Below are 20,942 nucleotides of genomic sequence, written 5' to 3' on the forward strand. Positions count from 1 at the left end.
ACCAGCATTAGAATGTATTTATTGATGGAGACTTCAAAACACTTTAGAAGACACTCTGGATAAAAGTGTCAATAATACTTTTTTTTATGTCATCCTGATAACTAAACCTAACTAACATGATTAAATCTGCATTTCTTTTGTTCAGTGGAGAGACAGGACGAGGACGAGTGGTGACTGAATATGGTTACCATCAAGTCATGGGTATTCAACGATAGTAACGGTAAATGTAAATGACCATGACGGCATTCATTCTTTAAGTGATAGCATTCATTTTCTTTTCAGACTTTCAGTAAAATATATTATACTAAAAGTAATGTAACATTATAAACAAGATGGGATGGATGGATGGATGGATGGATGGATGAAAGGATTGGATGGATAGATTGGATGGATGGATGGATGGATTGGATGGATTGGATGGATGTATGGGGTGTAAACATTGTTAACACAAGCAACACGCATTAGAGGGGATATGGTAGCTCAGTGGTTCCAAACTGTAAGTTCAAATCCCAGCCCTGTCGATTTCCCACTTCTAGGCCCTTGAGCAAGGCTCTTACTCTTCAACTGCTCAGTTGTATATATGAGTTCATTGTAAGTCGCTCCTGATAAGGGTGTCTGCCAAATGCCATAAATGTAAAATGTGTATAGTGGCTAAAGTAAAACTTGTCAAAAGTGTAAACACTGTGCATAGTGTGAAAACAGAAGAAAAAGAATGAAGGTAAGGTGGCAGTGCATATGGATGTGAATAGTGGTAGTTCAACCATGCAAATGAGGTCATGAGGATTCTGAGGACAAATAACGAATTAGTTGAGCCTGAGCTTAAAGCTCTCGTGACTTTGTACCCACCTGACTTTAACACTGGATTAACTTCTCAACCCCCTTTATTAAACAAAAAAAAGCATAAAATACACCTCCTGACTCCACATTTCAACATCTATGTAGTGTATGGATTCGTAAAGAAATGTCCTTTCATTATGTGACAGAATGCAGTGTAACGTTTATACCTGCAGGATGCAAACAGAAATGTAGAAATGTAGACAATATTTACTACCTAATCTGATTATGACGAGTGAACCGCTTTCAAGCAGGACATCAATTGTGTGTGTGTGTGTGCAGGCATTATAGGAGTGGCCAGTTATACTTTTTCAATGATGTCAGACATTTGGGTAGCTTGTATCATATATATAAAGAGAAATTTTTCATTCACTTTGAATTTGCCCGTCTTCATTAGACTTCGGCGTGAAATAGCAAAATGAAGCTTTTATCAAGATTTTTTACTGCTCTTTTTTACAGAGGTCCTGTCAAGTAAGTATCAGTGTGAGTACTTGCTACTGCGAGGCTAATTACAGGTTTATGTTATTAATGTGCATGTTGTAATATATTACATTTCTATAGAAATGACTAAAATACGTTGTATAGTGAGGTTTTTTGTAAGGACACATTTATTATATAAAATCGTATTTTAGTCTCCAATGTCAAAAATGAGTTCTTCATGGCAATTTGTAGTTGTGTTTTTTTCTTGATAACAATGATAACCTGCGTTTTTCTTCTGTCCTGTTCAGTGAAGAGAAAAAATAAAAACTAGTGCCTGGTGAAGAAAGGTCATAGTCACCATCAGGTCATGGTTGTTGAAGGATATTTAATGGTAACTTAAAATCAATAAAAAAAGTTGTAATTCTTGAATTAATCTAAAAGATCCAAAAACTGCTTAATTGATAACCTTCCTAAAATGTATGCCCCATGCCCATCCTGTTCAATTCCTTCCTGGTTTATCAAGTATCATGTGCTAATTTTATTGAATTTTTGATTGGTCATATTCATGCTGTTTCCCATCATAAACAAGTTTTCTTAAAGCAGAAATAATATTTTTTTCTAACCTTTACAGATTTATTAGGTTAATTAAAATTCTGGTATTTTAGCCTAGAAAACCAGGTAAAAAGGAAGACTATTGTTTGCAGAGTTTAATACATTGCATGTTTCATTGTAAGCATATGGTGAGAACTTCATGATAACTTGTGACTTGTGATAATGAAAGATTTCTGTTACATTAAAATATATATATATAAATTGAGACAGACTTTACTTGAGCTGTTACAACACTGACATCTCATGGCCAAATGAAAGAAAAAAGACATGTAAACGATTTAAATAACACTTTTTTTCTAGTAGAATGACTATAAGCAAAAGCTTCATAAAGCTAAAATACCTCATTTCACCTTAAAATGTAGTAAACTTTCAAGTACAAGTGTTTTGAGATGTTTTTTCACTCCTACAATGATTTCACTCAAGACAACAGGCAAAGGTTTGATATTGATAGCAAATTAGCAGCTAATTTTCCCCAATATACCAAAACACATGGGAAACATTAGCTAACTAACTACCACCAGCTTTACAGCTTTATTCCAAATCTTTCCTGTTTGCAAGCATTATAACTCTAAAGATGCAAACTAGCCGTATGTACACAGCTTATTTAATGACGATACCTCATGACTACAAATATATGATTGTAGATGAACATAGAGTTTGAAGATGTTGTGAATAGAAAGAGGAAAAGATTTGCCTTCTTTAAGAAAAACTCATACAGAAAAAAAGGATAGTATTAAAGTAACTGGAGGCAAAATCCAGTTGATTATCTGGACTAATCTTTAATCAAGGTTACTGAAATTGAAAATTGTATACGAGGGTGTTTTTTTCATAGTAAACAAACATCAAATTCATAATACCACATATTACAACTAATCCCTCGTGGTGATTTGACTTAGTGCCTTAAACCATGTGTAGGTCTGCCGGATGTGTGCCAGGGCTTTGTAAAGCTAAATTTGTAATTAATCTGCAAGTTTTAACTGGAAAAGTTAGAGTGTGTGGTCAGGTGATCTTTAGTCACTGAGGCGTTGTGGTCCTTAAAAAAAAAAAAAAGTAGATAGATAAATAGACAACCAAAAGCTGATGCTTATGTATACCTTATTTTCTTTTCATTCCAGAGCAACTCCAGAAAAGCAAACCTAAACCCAGATTCATACGATACCAGCCATGGAACACAAAAATGTACCCGGTGTGGAGGAAAGGAGATCCACGTTACAGGAGCAGCTGGACAGGTGCCCTTGTCTTTAAAAATATATATATTTTTAATTTTTTATTTATTTATTTATTCTAACTAATTTACCTTCAGTAAGCACTTTATCCTGCTCTGGGTCCTGGTCGATCTTTAGCATATGCCAGGAAAACTGGATGGACGGCTTGTCCATCACAGGAATAATACTGTAACCATTTTCCTAATTTAATAGTTAAATACTCGAAAGTGTACTCAAAAAATGTTAACAAACCCCATAAACTACACCTCCATTTGAAGTCTAGCAGTGAAAGCATATTGATGTTCATGTTTAGCTTGTAAACTGATTTGTTTTCATGCCCACAGGTGGGGAGGTGAAATTTGATGTCCGTAATGATGCCCCAACTCTCAGTGGAGCTAAAGTCACCTTCACTATTGATATAATCATCCCAGAGAACCAGTTAGTGCTGTCCAATGGAGAAGTTGTTTGGGGAAAATACTGCTTTGTAAATGGTACGTCTGATGCTGTTCTGTCAATAATACGTGTATGACATGTCATGAGACTATGTAGGGGCATATAGCACATTTTCTAATTCCCTAATAATAATTCGGTTATTTTCCACATGAATTTGAATTTGAGAATTTTCCACATCTACAGCATGTCCCAAATTGTATTGCTGCAAAGCAAATCTGCCTACATTAATAAATTCCCATGTAAAAAAATATGTATTTTGATTAAGAATGACATTATAAGTAAAACAAGTCAGTTCTTGTTATCTCTACAGTATAGCTATAAACAAATGTTCCTACAAAAGTAAATTAAAAAAAGACAAAATAAAAACTAAGCTTGTAATGCTACAAAGAGCACATTACTGTATAAAAAATAAGAATAAATAATTAAATAAATACACTTAAAATTACAACTTTGCTGAGACCGCAGGCTCCTCCCAAAAACGCTACAATAAAATTCCCATATCATTGATTATACACTATTATGTGGACTGTCTGCTAAATCCCCATGTTTATTGTTACTACCAAAATACTAATTTGATCCAACTTCAAGCACCTGAGCATTAACCTTCCACTAAACCTATCAAAAACAAGGAAGAAGAGAAGATTGTTAATACTCAGTAATCTTCTTGTCTCTTGAACTGTAAAACCAACTCATGGTAAAATCTTTCAAGGTACCCAACATCAGAAAGGGGAGTCTGTCTATCCTCAGGAATTCATTGATGAGCAGGATGCTGTTTTTCCTGATGGCTCTCCGCTGAACAATTGTGAAAACCAAAAACCACTATATGTGTTTGTGTGGAAAACCTGTGGTAAGTCCAGTGCTAAGATTCAGACATTCAGACTCTCTTTTTACTCTCTGCATATCAATAGACCAGTTAATCCTAGGCATCTTGATACAATTAAAAAAATTATTATTACATTACTGAACAACTTATCATATTGAAAATCCATTTGTCCTGATGAACACCCATTTAAATTTGCTTATGTGGTGTGTCAACCATACAACTGCAGAAACAGTACTATATTACAATGAGAACATTAAAAAAACAAAGAGAAATGTAATCAGCATCAACTTCTGACCAATCAGAATCAAGTATACTTTTGACAAACCCATAAAGATCAGTATGTCCAATTTGCTTTAACTTTCTACTTTTTTCTCTCAGGAAAGTACTGGCAGGTGTGTGATGGTCTGTCATCTTCCCTAGAAATAAGCACTCAAGGCATTCCTCTCGGCTCCTATGTAATGGATGTGGTCATTTATCAGTACAGAAAGAAAGACAAATTTATCCCGATTGGTTATGCATCCACACAGTACTGTATCACTGGTGAGAATCCATCAACCCATACAAATCCATCCATAATTCCAATAACCCAACAAGCTCTCTGCATAATTAAATTCTTTCCATTTTTCTTTAGATCAGATCCCATTTGATGTCACTCTTACACAAGTAAATGATAAGGATGAAGGGGACCAGACATTTACCCAAAACCATCCAATTGCCTTTGCCATTGCAGTCCATGACCCAAGTTCCTATTTGAGCAACTCTGACATAACTTTTAACTGGGATTTTGGGGATGCCAGTGGCACTGTGATTTCAAAAGAACCCACTGTCACCCACACATACACCAAAACTGGCTTTTTTAAACCCCATGTTGTCGTCCAGGCTGCTATGCCAAATATGTCCTGTTCCACTCCACCAAATCCACCTCCAGCCACATTCGCCAATGCTGATTTCTTTATCTCTGAGGGACATGCAGGGTCTGTTCGGCTTATCTCAACTGGTAGGGTCAAAATTACATTGTATGTACCAGAGTAGGGCCAAAAATGATCAAACTTAATTTCACTCTCTTGTTTCACCCAGAAAGGGCATATAAAGACACCACAGAGTCAATGAAACATTTTGGTTCAATCAATGCTGAAATGAAAACATCTTCCCAGCTGGATACGAATGGAGGTTTGATGGATTTGTTAATTATATTTGTCCAGAAATATAGTGTCTTTAACCAATAATTTATTACCATATGTACTAAATCTTGATATTATTATCCATACCATTCTACCTAATCTAAAAATTTCTAGTGAGGAATATTGAAGCTATTTTCCAAGATACCATTGTAATGAAAAAACAACAGCCACCAAATTCTGACCAGGACTGTGTGGTCTACCGTTATGGCTTCTTCTCCACACAGATCACAGTTGTTGGTGAGTTTTTCAGCTAACATACCATCTTACTTAACCGTATTAGTAAACATTTATACTTATTGCTAACGAATCCCACAAAGTACCATTCATTTTTATTAATCAATCTCACACTTGGTTTTTCTACTCTAACTAATTACAATGTTGAACATTCAATGAGATAAACAAGTTTCATCTATCACTTATACTAGAGTAGCTATAAGCAGTAGTGATGGTCCATTATCTTCCCAAGCCATTAGCACTCAAGGCATTCCTTTCAGCTCCTATATAATGGATGTGGTCATTTATCAGTACAGAAAGAAAGACAGATTTATCCCGATTCTCTATGCTTCCACACAGAGTACTGTACCGCTGGTGAGAATCCATCTATCCATTCTCCCATCCATCCATATGTGTCTTTCCAATTTTCTTCAGACCAGATCCCATTTGATGTCACTCACACACACACACAGACACAAAATGCAACTTGCTATGTTAGCAAGAAAACATAAACTAAGCCTTGGAAGGGAAATTGACTCTTGAGACTTCTTCCACTTTTGCCAGAAGTGCTGTTACTGAAAATCAACACCTTGTGACTAATCTGATTTGACAATTCAGAGGCTCTGTGATTTATTCAAGTATTGATATACTCTCTTGATTCCTCAGAAGGCATCAAGGAGGTGAAGATAATCCAGAAGGATGGTGCTTTTCTCCAACAAAATGCTGTCGATTTCATCATTTCCTGTCAGGGAAGGTATTCACCGGCGTTAGTGCACCATTGACACTGCATAGAAGACAAACCTATGCACCAGTTACCTCCTTGTTCTCTTTCAGCTTGCCTACAGACATATGCACTGTGATATCCGACTGCATTTCTCCAGGCAAGACCATCTGCAGTGCTGTAGGCGCTTTACCAGAGTGCATGCACGTTCTCAGACACGTGTTCCATGACTCTGGTATATTTTGCATTAACGTGTCAATGAGTAACGACGTCAGCCTTGCTGTCACTAGTACCAGGGTAAATGTAAACACTGGTAAGTAATAACTACCTGAAGCACTCTATATATGAAAGCAGACAATTTATATAGTAATAGTTATAGTTCTATAATATTTTTTTTACAATATACTAAACATTATAAAATTAAATCTTCAATGGTTCCTGTCATTTATGATTTCATAATATAAAAAAAAAAAAAAAATAGAAAACATGACTCTTAACCAATGTGGTTATTGTAGTGGTGGACAGTAATGAAGTAAATGTAATTCGTTACTTTACTTAAGTAGCTTTTTCGCGTATCTGTACTTTTTACATTTTAAGGTCAAATAGTTTATTATTACCCAATAGCTTATTATTAATATGAGTGGCTAAATAAAAAATTGGTAAAGCGCGCAACCAACCACCAATCAGGGTTGAGCACGCGCTGTTTTGAACTTGTTTTGATTGCCTAATTAATTGTTTGACTCATTAGCATAATTATATTAATAGATTGATGTGCTAAAAGGAAAATTGGAGTATTTTTTTTTACATAAAGTTGATTAAGCAAAATGTCTTGTGACAGAATGATAATAGGAACATTATAGCCTTAATAAAAGCATAGTACATTGGATAGGTATGTACATTTAAAGGCAAATACTTTTGTAATTTTGCTTAAGTGAAAGTTTAAAAGGAGCACATTTACTGGATTAATATTTTACCTTGTGCATCTCTACTTTTGTGTACTTTGTACTCCTTTATATTTTTAAGTTCTAGCTCAATGAAACTTATAATAAACAATGCAATTGATCAGAAAACAGAGTTTAACATGTAATATAAAGCATCTAATACATGACATTGCCCTTATTTGTGCGTCTCCATTATTTTAAAACATAAGTAATGTTTCTTAAACCGGGCTTTTGGGGGTCCTCGTTGCTCCACCATTATACTGTACTTTAGCTCCTGTTACACCAGTTATGGAAATTCTGGGTAATAAGTGTCCCTAATTTCTGTTTAAAGTATATTTGCATACGAACGTGGAGTGTCGTATATTAGGAAACCACAATTAGATACACTGAAGTTGTGCACCATTACCTTTTATATTTTGCGACTTTCAGGTTCCAGGTTCTTCATCACCGGAATCGTGGCTATAGTGCTGGGTGTCCTGATGGTTGCATTAGCAATTGGGACCTTTGCTTACAAGTAAGTTGCTGTGGCATGGTTTCCTGAATTTAGACAAGTACCAAAAAATCTCAGGGCCTTCAATTAATATGACCCTAGAAGCTACATTGTTGACAGTACAATAGGACATTTAATGAATGTATAATACCTGAGCTCGACTGTATATAGCAATAAAATAACAGTAAGGCATTATTTCCATTTCCTCCCTCAGACATCAAAAGCTCTACCAGCCTCTGTCTGAGTTTTCTACAACAGGGATTACATGTTCAATGCCTTCTCTTCTCTGGACTCTGGTAAAGCAGCAGGCAGCACCAAAACATTCAGTCCTTCTTCAGCAAGTGTGAACAAGCATCTACAGCCACGATGCAAATTCCAATTGTACTTTGTATTTTTATTTCTTTTGGTAGGTGTTTATGATTTGCACACAAAGAATCAGTGTTGTAATAGTAAAACGCTTTTATTTTTTACACTAACAAATGACTACTGTAGTACTACTGAGTATTTAAGACACAAGTCTTCAGTTTTGCTTTTTTTATTTTATTTAATGTAATAAATTTTCAAAAGCCAATAATGTGTTTTGATATTTGTCTATTATTGACTGTTTTTTTATTTTAAGCAGAAGATGGTGATAAGTGCAGCATGTTGTAGTACTTTTCTCATGTGCAAGTTCCCAGTTTTGTACCAGAAACTGTGAAAAGGTTCAACACTTATCCAGAAGTGTGTATGACTATATACTCAAACTATAACAAAAAGAACAAAAAAAGTCTAAGGAGTCTAAACTTTATTCAGTCACATTGAAAACATAATCCACAAATACAAAAGACAATCATACTGGCCAAGAAAATAACAATAGTACACATTTAGAAGTAAGGTTTACACTTGATACTTAAGGAATATCATGTGTACATGCTGTCTACCTGTTCTACTATTTTTGTTCAGACACTCTAATACTCCTCTCCTTCTTCCTCTCCCTCACCTTCAATGGAGTCAACACCGACCTCTTCATAATCCTTCTCCAGGGCAGCCATGTCCTCACGGGCCTCTGAGAACTCACCCTCTTCCATGCCCTCACCGACATACCAGTGCACGAAGGCACGCTTGGCGTACATCAGATCAAACTTGTGATCGAGACGAGCCCAGGCTTCGGCAATGGCCGTGGTGTTGCTCAACATGCACACAGCCCTCTGCACCTTGGCCAGGTCTCCACCTGGAACCACAGTGGGAGGCTGGTAGTTGATACCCACCTTGAACCCAGTGGGACACCAGTCCACAAACTGGATGGAACGCTTGGTCTTGATGGTGGCGATAGCAGCGTTCACATCTTTAGGCACCACATCACCACGGTACAGCAGGCAGCAGGCCATGTACTTGCCGTGACGTGGGTCACATTTCACCATCTGATTGGCCGGCTCAAAGCATGCGTTTGTGATTTCAGACACAGAGAGCTGCTCATGGTAGGCCTTCTCTGCAGAGATCACTGGAGCATAGGTGGCCAGTGGGAAATGAATACGGGGATAGGGCACCAAGTTGGTCTGGAATTCAGTAAGGTCGACATTGAGGGCACCATCGAAACGGAGTGAGGCAGTGATGGAGGACACAATCTGACTAATAAGCCTATTCAGGTTGGTGTAAGAAGGACGCTCAATATCGAGGTTCCTACGGCAAATGTCATAGATGGCTTCATTATCAACCATGAAGGCACAGTCAGAGTGCTCTAGAGTGGTGTGGGTGGTCAGGATGGAGTTGTAGGGCTCCACCACAGCAGTAGAAACCTGGGGAGCTGGGTAGATGGAGAACTCCAGCTTGGACTTCTTACCGTAGTCAACGGACAGGCGTTCCATCAGCAGGGAGGTGAAACCAGATCCGGTTCCACCACCAAAGCTGTGGAAGACCAGGAAACCCTGCAGACCTGTGCACTGGTCAGCCTATAAAGAGAATATTATAAAAAACATTCATATCAATCAATTATATTTCTAACTATAGTTAATGTGAGCCAGTTCACAGACACTCACCAGCTTGCGGATTCTGTCCAAAACCAGATCAATAATTTCCTTGCCAATGGTGTAGTGACCACGAGCGTAGTTGTTTGCAGCGTCCTCCTTTCCTGTGATGAGCTGCTCAGGGTGGAACAGCTGACGATACGTTCCAGTGCGAACCTCATCTGAAGGAAAAGCAATAAATATATGAAGAACCCGAACAGTTGTATAAATATGAACACATTTAATAAAGAGAAAATAAACAGTATAATCTAAATTCCTACCTATAACAGTGGGCTCCAGATCCACAAAAACTGCCCTAGGAACGTGCTTTCCAGCTCCAGTCTCGCTAAAGAATGTGTTGAAGGAATCATCTCCACCTCCAATGGTCTTGTCGCTCGGCATCTGTCCGTCCGGCTGGATGCCGTGTTCGAGACAGTAAAGTTCCCAGCAGGCATTGCCAATCTGGACACCAGCCTGACCCACGTGGATAGAGATGCACTCACGCTGTAGGAGGGCAGAATACAGATCATGGGAGATTTTTTGTTAAGCATTTAAAAGTGGTTTTACACTAAAAATAAATTTGGTGTAAAAAAAAAAAAAAAACATATGAGAGATAAAATGCTGATGTAAGCAACTGGACAACTGCAGGTCTGCATAACAAAGCCAGCAGTCAGCAATGGCTGCTCTCTATTCATTCGAGTGAGAGAGCAGAAAAAAAAGCTATGAAAGAGCCCCACCCAATGTACCACAGATAGGCAAGCCACACCAACAAAAACACACACACAGGCATTTTCTTTCTCCAGGCTTCCTTTTTTTAACCTAAAAAGCAATGCAGCTCAAACAGGGTCATTATTACGAATTTATACATTTTATACAAAAAAAAAGAACAAATAGACCAAGAAAAAAACAGCGCACAACTGCGCACAATCATTGCAGCCAGATTCAAAGTAAATGCAATTTTATATGCCCTAAGGATATTAACAGTTGTCAAATGCACCAGGAATGGGAAATGTTGAGCCGTGCCAGATATAAGATCCGGCAAACAGCTGCTGAAAATCTCCACCCAGGATCTTCCAGTGAATAGAGGCAGGGAGGATGGGAGCACATTTCGTGAATATTCTCTCCTCCTTCTCAATGCTAACAATGCACCCCCTGATCACTCCATCAGCCCATCCTGGGGAGAGGCATTCAGTCAAGATATTACCATGATAAAAGCTTACAGAATACAGGGCTTACAGACCAGCAAATTTCACAAAACAGAAGTCGGGTGGGAAAAAATGCTGTTAATTTGGGTTGCACAATAAAATGTATTTATTTACTTATACATATAAAAGCTGTAGAAACCATTAGAGAAATATAGTTATAGAAAAACCAAATTCCTTTTTTTTTTTGCTACTGTTTGTAAAATTGTATTTTATAAATATAGGTTTGTTCCTAACATTTAGGAGGATGATTTATGTTCATTAATATTTATGTGGGGTAAAATATTTAATTGATGTATATAGACTGAGATGACGTCATGTCCCCTATCCCTCAAGGAGTCATGATAATTAAACAACTGAATGGCAAGAAGGCACATATTGTATTAATTCACCTTAAATCCGAACCTCTTAATTGAATGAAATAATGGAGTTACATGAAGCATTTATATTTTGAAGGAGAATATGTATCAGAGACAGACTCCATGATCCTACACGGTCTCTCAGTATGTGCCTCCATCTTAGTGAAAACGGGCGCGTCTGACAGAAACCGCCAAAACCTTTTCCTGAACTGCAATAAAAAAAAAAACATACAAAACGCACAGAAAACACGACTTCCTTCACGTGTAAAACAAAATAAAATAATAATTACCATTTTTCCTGAAGAAAGCGGGTGACGGGAGACGACAGTAAAAGCCGATGAGACTGGGAAAAAAAGCCTGGATATTGACAGTATTGGCGCGCGCAGCTTAACAGTCAACACAGACCGAGGAGCAAGGGGCGGGGCGAGAAATGTATGACGTCAGGTCGTAGCACAAGCAGCCAATCAGAGTCGCCATAAACTGCCCGTTAATCCAGCGCGTCTGATTATCATATCTTCTTCTTCTTCTTTCGGCTGCTCCCGTTAGGGGTCGCCATAGCGGATCATCCGTCTCCATACCTCCCTGTCCTCTACGTCTGCCTCTCTCAAACCAACTACCTACATGTCTTCCCTCACCACACCCATAAACCTCATCCTTGGTCTTTCTCTTTTCCTCCTTCCTGGCAGCTCCATCCTTAGCATTCTCCTACCAATGTACCGCATGTCCCTCCTCAATCAAACCATCTCAATCACACCTAATATAAATCACACATAAATAAAAAAACACAAAGACTTGATGCCAAAATAAAGGCAAAAAGTGGTTCCACAGAGTGGTGTGCAAACCTATGTGTAATTTTATAATTAATATAATTATTCATTATAAAATGAAGTAGAATGTTAATACAGTACAGTACTGTATACATAAAATAGCATTTTTTGGTTTGGCGTCCATTTTTTGTTTATCGCAGGCGGTTCTGGAATGTAGCCACCGTGATAAACGGGGGATTACTGTAACAAAAATGTAATATATAGTTATATTTTTTTTACACGTATGTCCTAGATTACATGTATTTAAAAATATAGGAACAAATCAAGTCTACTGTAAGGTATCTCATTTGAAATGTAAAATAGCTGAATCCTGTTCACTGTGAGATCCTATCAGGCTGTACTCGGCTCATGTTTTCTCCATCCTCTCCGCCATCCTGCCTCCCTGAGTCCTAGATTTCACAGTAGTCAACATCATCATGTGTCACGTGATAAACCAGCCTCTGCTTTTGCTGTGTTAGTCTGCACTTCTTACCCTCTGTAAGTTTATAACCTGGGGTGTGTTTAATGTGTATTCACCTCTGTTATTTGTGGAAAGATTTAGTAAACCTACAATGTACGCATTATGCAGTCTGCACAGTGTTAGCATTTGAAAGAATGGAAAGAAAACCTGGTATTGATTTTACTGAATCTGCTACACTTAGCAGAAATGACTCCTCATACTTAATTGCAGGGTAAGGCCTTTTGGTCACAAAGAGCAGCAATGAATCTGCACTCATTTTACCCACAATGCAATCTCTGGTCAGTTTTTGTAGGTCATCCTCACATATAAATTCTGATCTCACCATCCAACCAGGGATCAAATAAATAGCATTGTTTTGTTGCTCAAGAAAAACACTATACATATAGATGTGTCATTTAAACTAATTAGTAATCAGTATGAATCAATCCTTAGTCTATAAAGACATTTGGCTGATGTAAAATTCATTTGATCTCATTCATGCCCAATATTGGCATGATCTCAGTATTGATGCTATATACAGCATATATTTGCTGTGAGCTTTTCAGAGATTAGTGGTCTATTCGGATGTTAAGCAAAAGCTTTATAGAAATTTTGGATTTTGCCTTTCCAGTATAAGAAATCAAATCTTTTGCTGTTAATATGAAACATTTGAGGTGGATGTCAGATATAAAGTGGCAGAAATGAAATTATTTAAAGTTACCCTGAATCAGCTATATAGGTTTGTATGTTTTATTTTTTAAGTACAACAGTGTTCCTCTGTTGAGTATAAGTGCAACAATTGACAAATTTTCAATGCTGTTCAGTTTTGTGTAGTTGAAATGTAAAGGTATGTGTTTCATACTGTTTTACCTGAAGGATTAAGTCACTGTGAAACTGTGAAACAGTTACATGTTTTGTTGCTGCTGCTATTTTGTGCCATATTTCAGTTTTTACGGATTGTCCCATTTATAATATAAAATTGATTTTAGAACAAATTGTCTAGATATCTACTCATACTGAATTACTACAGCAGTAAAATAGAACAACCTAACAACTAAGAACTTAAAGATTTTTAAGACTGATGCCGAGAAGTTTACGACGATTAATAGCGCCCAAGCCAAGCATTCCACTGGAAAAGCCCCAGCAGCTGGCGTACTTAGAGGTATTCAAACAGTTGGTGAGATGAGATGGTGGGAGGGCAAGTAGCAGGAGCGGTTGCCTGTGGAGAGCAAAGCTCAAACATAAGCTGTTGAACTTATTTGCTCTCCTGTCATCTCCTGTGTGCACTTAATGTCACATACAGCCAATAGTAAATGAATAATGTGCTTAATTTTCTAACAAAATGTATGCATCTTTTTCTTTTTTTTTTAATAATGTTTTGCGTATTATTCCCATTTTGGTTTAAATTGCCTAACTAGCTCTCTTATATGGTTGAGAAACAGTACATCTAAGTTATGCAGCCACAACAAATGAACACACATTTAGTATAGCCAGATTCAAGTATGCATTCTACTTCGCCTTTGCTGTCAAACCCATTATCGTTGTAGTTCATCAGAGCCTGAGTGAAGCATGTGTATTCCCTAGAGCAGAATTTATTATAGATTTTCAGGAAGCTTGAGAGAGCGCAGTGTATCTTATAGTAATGGGTGGAAATGACATCATGTGCTGGCAGTAAAACAGTACAGAACATTACACTCTTCTAACTAAAAGGAAAGAGATTTAATGCAAAAAAAAAAGAAGCAAAAATATTACTTTCTGGAAGATATTTTGGATGTGTGTACCACGTGCTCGGTGATTTCTGGGCATTTCTTTTAGCATGGACACAAGTATCACAGATAACAGCTTGCTATTGTTCTTTGTTGTTAGCAACAAGCCAATAAACATTGAAGCTAAACACTTCGGCTGAAGTAACCCAGACACGCAAACAAACAAAAACTGTGGGAATTCATTAACACCTAAAAAGAATTATAAAATAAAATCACTAATAAAAACAGACAAAATGCCCTTATATGGTATTGCACATACCAAAAGTCTAGTTGCAAACTTGTGAGGTAGAAATAGCTCTTAATTAAGAGTAAATAAAGACTTTGTGGGTTACCATCAAACAAAGCCTGTAACCATGGCAGATGGAGCATTGAGATTCCCTCAAACATGTGCTTAACCTATTGACCTATGCCAAACTGATAATTTGTCTCCAATTACACTGTTATACACATATAGAGCATTTAAATATCATTTAATTGCAACTGCAATAAGGCAGACATTCAATAAAACTTTTGCAGCTGCTGTTAATAAGCAAATAGTGGCTAATGAAGAATGAATTACCTAGTTATAGTTGTTTTACAAGGGCATTTCTAGAAACAACAGTGGCTAGAAACAAATGCAAGATACAAGATAGAGTTTATTAGATATTCCTGCAAACTCTCAACCCAGTGTATTAATGCCATTGTTGCACAAGACTGCTGCTTCAAGATTACCTTCAAAGCTTTATTATAGTATATAGGAGTAAAAAGGAGATATAGATACAAGAAAAGAAGGCGGAGAAATGTCTGCATGTCCCTGGCTTCATTGTGCCCCAGGAAGTGACCTTTAGGTTTGGCCATATGGCTGTCGAATAATAGACACTCGTGTAGGTTTCTGTATTATCTCCAGGACACCATTGACTCGCTAAGCAACCTCGACATTCATCACCTAGCAACAACGGAGCCTCAGAAGAAGCCCTTGGGGGTTGGGTGTACATGCGTCTGCGTGTGTGTGTGTGTGTGTGTGTGTGTGTGTGTGTGTGTGTCTGTGTGTCTGTGTGTAAGAGAGAAAGAGAAGCTTAGGCTTGTATATTCTTTAATCCATCATGGTTAAACAACAATGCATATGGATTTACCACATCTTGGAGCAACGTCTGCCCAGTGATTTTCTTGATCAGTTCTGTCAAATTATATATATATATATTTTTTTTTGACAGATATTCAAGGCACCTAATGTTCATTAGACAATTTTTTTTACTGGTGTATGAGATCAAAAAACCTGCATCACAACTGCATGGTCGTGTTTTGGGGCCTGATGAAGATTAAATAGTGATGTTTCTTTACCACATTAGACAGTGTACTCAGGACAAAAGGCACCAGATGGAAGATATGAGAATCAAATTACAATGAAAGATGGTCTGAACATGTTCCATTTTTATTGCATATAACCAGAATTTAAAAGTGTAACATGTGACTATTCATGTTCATATCTTCATAAATATGTCGTAAATTGTCGTAAAAAAATTATACATACATAAAGTAGTACGTACATATAAATATATATTAAAAAAACGCTGTGTCAGTGTTTGAGACGGTAACTGGGTGAGGCTGGGGGGCGGGATCTTTTCCTCGCTCGCTTCTGTCCAGCCAATAGTCAGCGGCCATTTTTCCATAAACGGTCGTCATTTTTTATCTCGACCAATATCAATGCAGGACACCCAGACGCCTTGGCAACCAGAGCAACCACGTCTATAAAACCGGAGGCTGGGACGGAAAGCCCATTCTTCTTACATCGACCCGTTAGTTGTCGCGCTGTAAGATTACACTGGCGAGACTTTTTTCTTATTCACTCTATCAAGACCGTTAGGAACAATGGTGAGCACCTTTTTCCCAAGGTTTTATATGATATAGGAATACTTAATAAGCGTTTTTATTTGTAGTTTTAATGTAAGAATAGCTCGTTGGGTATAGAATCACTGATGTTTTAGAGAAGGTGTATGATAATGGTAGGCTTGCCGAGGGAATGTCAAATATAGCCAGGTATATGCAGGACATATGGTTTGCTTAAATATTTATGAAGGCAGTGAAACGCTATTTGTGTTTGAGAAATGATGCAGAGAGCCAACAAAAGGAGCTCCAGTGTGGTGTGAGGTGAATTATGTGTTCACACTTGGCACTTGGGAAATTGAACTCCAGCACCTTCCCAAAAAACTGCTCGGTTATCGTGTCAGTTTTGTTTGGAAAATGATTCACAGAAATTATATTCAGTTCATTTCTTTAAAATCAATAATACCTATGTAAATAATACAAATTTAGCTTTATATTTTATTAATTTATCATTTTATTTCTTCAAAGGTCCATGAAATGTAGACTGCGTAATATATGAATGCATTTAAGCTTTTGTACTAGATTACTATAAAAAATAAAATCTAAACGGAGTAATTCATTAAGCCAAACATAAGGCAACTGTAATGTATCTGATTTGTAATGTGAAATAGCTGAATGCTGTGCACTGTGAGATCCTATCAGGCTGTACTCAGCTCATGTTTTCTTCATCCTCTCCGCCATCCTGCCTCCCTGAGTCCTAGACTTCACAGTGGTGATGTAATGTGTCACGTGATAAACCAGCTTCTGCTTTCACTGTTATTCTACACTACTCACCCTCTCTGAGTTTATAACCTGGGGTGTGTTTAATGTATATTCACCTCTGTTATTTGTGGAAAGATTTAGTAAACCTATAGTGTACGCATTATGCAGTCTGCACAGTTTGTGCATTTGGAAAGAAAACCTGGTATTGATTTTACTGAATCTGATTACACTCAGTGAACATGACTCCTCATACTATAAGTACATTTGATCCAAAATGTAAATTCTGATCTCACCATCCACCCAGGGTTCACATAAATCTCATTGTTTTGTTGCTCAAGCTAGCCACAATACAGCAAATGTGTCAGCTGAATTGATTAGTAATCAGTAGTAATCATTTCTTAGTGTATAAAGCAGTGGTTCTTAACCTGGGTTCGATCGAACCCCAGGGGTTCGGTGGGTCAGTCTCAGGGGTTCGGCAGAGGTCAAGACACACACCCGACTCATATGATTCGTGATGACACGCCCCGCTTAAGAAGGGTTCGGTGGATGCGCATATAAAACTGGTGGGGGTCAGTACCTCCAACAAGGTTAAGAACCACTGGTATAAAGACATAGCTTGCTGATGTTACATTTATTTGATTTTATTCATGCCTGCAAATATTGGCATGATCTCAGTATATTGTTTCTATATACAGTATATATTTGCTGTAAGCCTTTTTTTTGTAGAGCTTAGTGGTCTACTCGGATGTGCAAACGCTTTATAGAAAGTTTGGTTTCTGCCTTTCTGGCGTAAGAAATTAATATAAAGTGTTTGAGGTGGTTGTCAGATATAAAGCGGCTGAAATGCCATTAATTAAAGTTACCATGAATCAGACAGGGTTCCCAGGTCAAATATTCGAGGATCCCAAAAAGTACAACAGTTTTCCACTTTTGAGTGTGAGAAATGGGTACGGTTTGCAGAAATGTTATCCACAAAAACATATCACCTTTCAGGAGTGTAGTGGCCATGCAGTATTAATGCTGGAGCGAAGCAGCTATGAAACCATTAGGAATGGATGCACTTATCACTAAATTTCCTTATTTCCTTATTGGCAAATAAAGAAGAATTTTTTTTTAAATATCTGGTTTTGTTCTAGTTTCAAAATAAATGCAAAGTAAATGTGTCCTTTGTGAGACTTTACATTGTTCATGAGATCATCATTTCCTGGTGCTAATAGACTGCTACATAAGTACAGATAATTTTCCAGCATTTAAAAAATAATAGCTTTTTTATAATTTCTAGTTAATATCTTTGCTTAGGATGAATTGGGACCTTGAGCAAGGCTCTTAAACCTCTGTGCTCCAGGGGCACTGTATCATGGCTGACCCTGCACTCTGAGCCCAGGTTCTGAACAAGCTGGGATGTGCGAAGAAAATAATTTCACTGTGCTATAATGTAAATGTGTCAAATAAAGGCAATTCTATTATTTTTCTATTTATACATTTGTTTGTTTTTCTGAAACACTACTTTTCCTTAAATATGTTCTGTCCTTCAACAGCGTGAGTGCATCTCTATCCACGTGGGTCAGGCTGGTGTCCAGATTGGTAATGCCTGCTGGGAACTCTACTGTCTCGAACACGGCATCCAGCCGGACGGACAAATGCCCAGTGACAAGAGCATCGGCGGTGGAGACGATTCCTTTAACACTTTTTTCAGCGAGACTGGAGCTGGAAAGCACGTTCCCAGGGCTGTGTTTGTGGATCTGGAGCCCACTGTTATAGGTAGGTGGCTTGAGCTCTTATGGTACAGGACTGTGCCTGTTAATGTGATAAAGCTAAGACGTCATTGGTGGTGGTCTGCTTCCTAATATGATATAATATGGACTTTTTTTGTTTTAGATGAGGTTCGCACTGGAACTTATCGTCAGCTGTTCCACCCTGAGCAGCTCATCACAGGAAAGGAGGACGCTGCAAACAATTACGCTCGTGGTCACTACACCATTGGCAAGGAAATTATTGATCTGGTTTTGGACAGAATCCGCAAGCTGGTGAGTGTCTGTGAACTGGCTCACATTAACTATAGCTAGAAATATAATTATATTATATGATATAATTATATATATATATTATATGATTCTCTTTTCAGGCTGACCAGTGCACAGGTCTGCAGGGTTTCCTGGTCTTCCACAGCTTCGGTGGTGGAACCGGGTCTGGTTTCACCTCCCTGCTGATGGAACGCTTGTCTGTTGACTACGGTAAAAAGTCCAAGCTGGAGTTCTCCATCTACCCAGCTCCTCAGGTTTCTACTGCTGTGGTGGAGCCCTACAACTCCATCCTGACCACCCACACAACCCTAGAGCACTCTGACTGTGCCTTCATGGTTGATAATGAAGCCATCTATGACATTTGTCGTAGGAACATCGATATTGAACGTCCTACATACACTAACCTGAATAGGTTGATTGGTCAGATTGTGTCCTCCATCACTGCCTCACTCCGTTTCGATGGAGCCCTCAATGTCGACCTTACTGAATTCCAGACCAACTTGGTGCCCTATCCCCGTATTCATTTCCCACTGGCCACCTATGCTCCAGTGATCTCTGCAGAGAAAGCCTACCATGAGCAGCTCTCTGTGTCTGAAATCACAAACGCATGCTTTGAGCCAGCCAATCAGATGGTGAAATGTGATCCACGTCACGGCAAGTACATGGCCTGCTGCCTGCTGTACCGTGGTGATGTGGTGCCTAAAGATGTGAACGCTGCTATCGCCACCATCAAGACCAAGCGTACCATCCAGTTTGTGGATTGGTGTCCCACTGGGTTCAAGGTGGGTATCAACTACCAGCCTCCCACTGTGGTTCCAGGTGGAGACCTGGCCAAGGTGCAGAGGGCTGTGTGCATGTTGAGCAACACCACGGCCATTGCCGAAGCCTGGGCTCGTCTCGATCACAAGTTTGATCTGATGTACGCCAAGCGTGCCTTCGTGCACTGGTATGTCGGTGAGGGTATGGAGGAGGGCGAGTTCTCCGAGGCCCGAGAGGACATGGCTGCCCTGGAGAAGGATTATGAAGAGGTCGGTGTTGACTCCGTTGATGGTGAGGGAGAGGAAGAAGGAGAGGAGTACTAAAATGCTGGAAGGAAATCATTGCTTGCTGCAGGATGAATTTCATTTTTTTACAACAAACTAAACAACTGTAACACAATAGCATAAAAAAATAAAGCTCCTTTGAAGTTCACACATTTGGTTGTCTTTGATTGTATTAAATAGGATAAAACTAATTACAGAAGGAAAATAATACACATTTTGAGGAAGACATTTTAACAAATAAATAATGTACAAAGGCTTATACTGATTGTTTTACATATTGATTATTTCAAAACCAAATTACTTTTTTTTAGGTAAAAGACTTTACATTCACATTTTGATTTATTTTTAGATAATGTTTATAGCGATTTCATTTAGGCATTGAGGACGAGCACTAATAGGAAGGATTTTAACCCGCAATCTAAACAAAAAACATTTTTCATCAAAGTTGCACGGGCATGTTTTTGAGGCCTAATGTGTAATAAATAGTAGTTATGGACAGTGCCTTTTACACCTAGGCTTTCAGTGGTGTCCTACCTGTCATTACATCTCTTCATACCATTATTATGACACCATGGCTATAGAAACCATCAATAATATTCATAAATGCAGTACAACAGAGAGCTGCATCACAGACAAGTATCTCATGCAGCAAAAATGAACATCATTACCAAAGCAAGAAACCCATTTAACACAATTCAGCAAGTCTCATTTCACTGAAGCCACAGCTGCACCCCATACATCATCTCTGGAAAAACTATTATATCAACCACATAAAACGATGCCGGGTTTTCTGTGTACATTTGTAATACTTTTTGAGTTCTCTGACCATGAAAAAGATGACG

The 20,942-nt window shown here is 38.1% G+C and overlaps 3 protein-coding genes across 3 annotated transcripts; 2 read left to right on the plus strand and 1 right to left on the minus strand.

Moving 5' to 3' along the window:
* The first annotated feature begins 1,226 nt into the window (after positions 1-1,226).
* On the plus strand, positions 1,227-8,507 carry pmelb (premelanosome protein b). The gene is made up of 12 exons (XM_046869390.1): positions 1,227-1,305; positions 2,982-3,095; positions 3,416-3,562; positions 4,234-4,371; positions 4,726-4,887; positions 4,979-5,344; positions 5,425-5,517; positions 5,643-5,765; positions 6,408-6,495; positions 6,576-6,775; positions 7,833-7,917; positions 8,108-8,507. The coding sequence occupies exons 2-12, from the start codon at positions 3,044-3,046 to the stop codon at positions 8,238-8,240; spliced, it is 1,587 nt and encodes a 528-aa protein (XP_046725346.1). The 5' UTR covers positions 1,227-1,305; positions 2,982-3,043; the 3' UTR covers positions 8,241-8,507.
* A 153-nt stretch (positions 8,508-8,660) lies between these two features.
* On the minus strand, positions 8,661-11,883 carry tuba1c (tubulin, alpha 1c). Its single transcript, XM_046869391.1, has 4 exons — positions 11,727-11,883; positions 10,157-10,379; positions 9,909-10,057; positions 8,661-9,821 (listed from the first exon to the last, which is right to left on the minus strand). Exons 1-4 carry the CDS (start codon positions 11,727-11,729, stop codon positions 8,841-8,843), a joined length of 1,356 nt encoding a protein of 451 aa, XP_046725347.1. The 5' UTR covers positions 11,730-11,883; the 3' UTR covers positions 8,661-8,840.
* Positions 11,884-16,166: 4,283 nt separating this feature from the next.
* On the plus strand, positions 16,167-20,248 carry LOC124399296 (tubulin alpha-1A chain-like). The gene is made up of 4 exons (XM_046870150.1): positions 16,167-16,319; positions 18,572-18,794; positions 18,912-19,060; positions 19,159-20,248. The coding sequence occupies exons 1-4, from the start codon at positions 16,317-16,319 to the stop codon at positions 20,137-20,139; spliced, it is 1,356 nt and encodes a 451-aa protein (XP_046726106.1). The 5' UTR covers positions 16,167-16,316; the 3' UTR covers positions 20,140-20,248.
* The last annotated feature ends 694 nt before the right edge of the window (positions 20,249-20,942 follow it).

Source organism: Silurus meridionalis, chromosome 16 (genome assembly GCF_014805685.1).
Source record: "Silurus meridionalis isolate SWU-2019-XX chromosome 16, ASM1480568v1, whole genome shotgun sequence".
NCBI lineage: Eukaryota > Metazoa > Chordata > Actinopteri > Siluriformes > Siluridae > Silurus > Silurus meridionalis.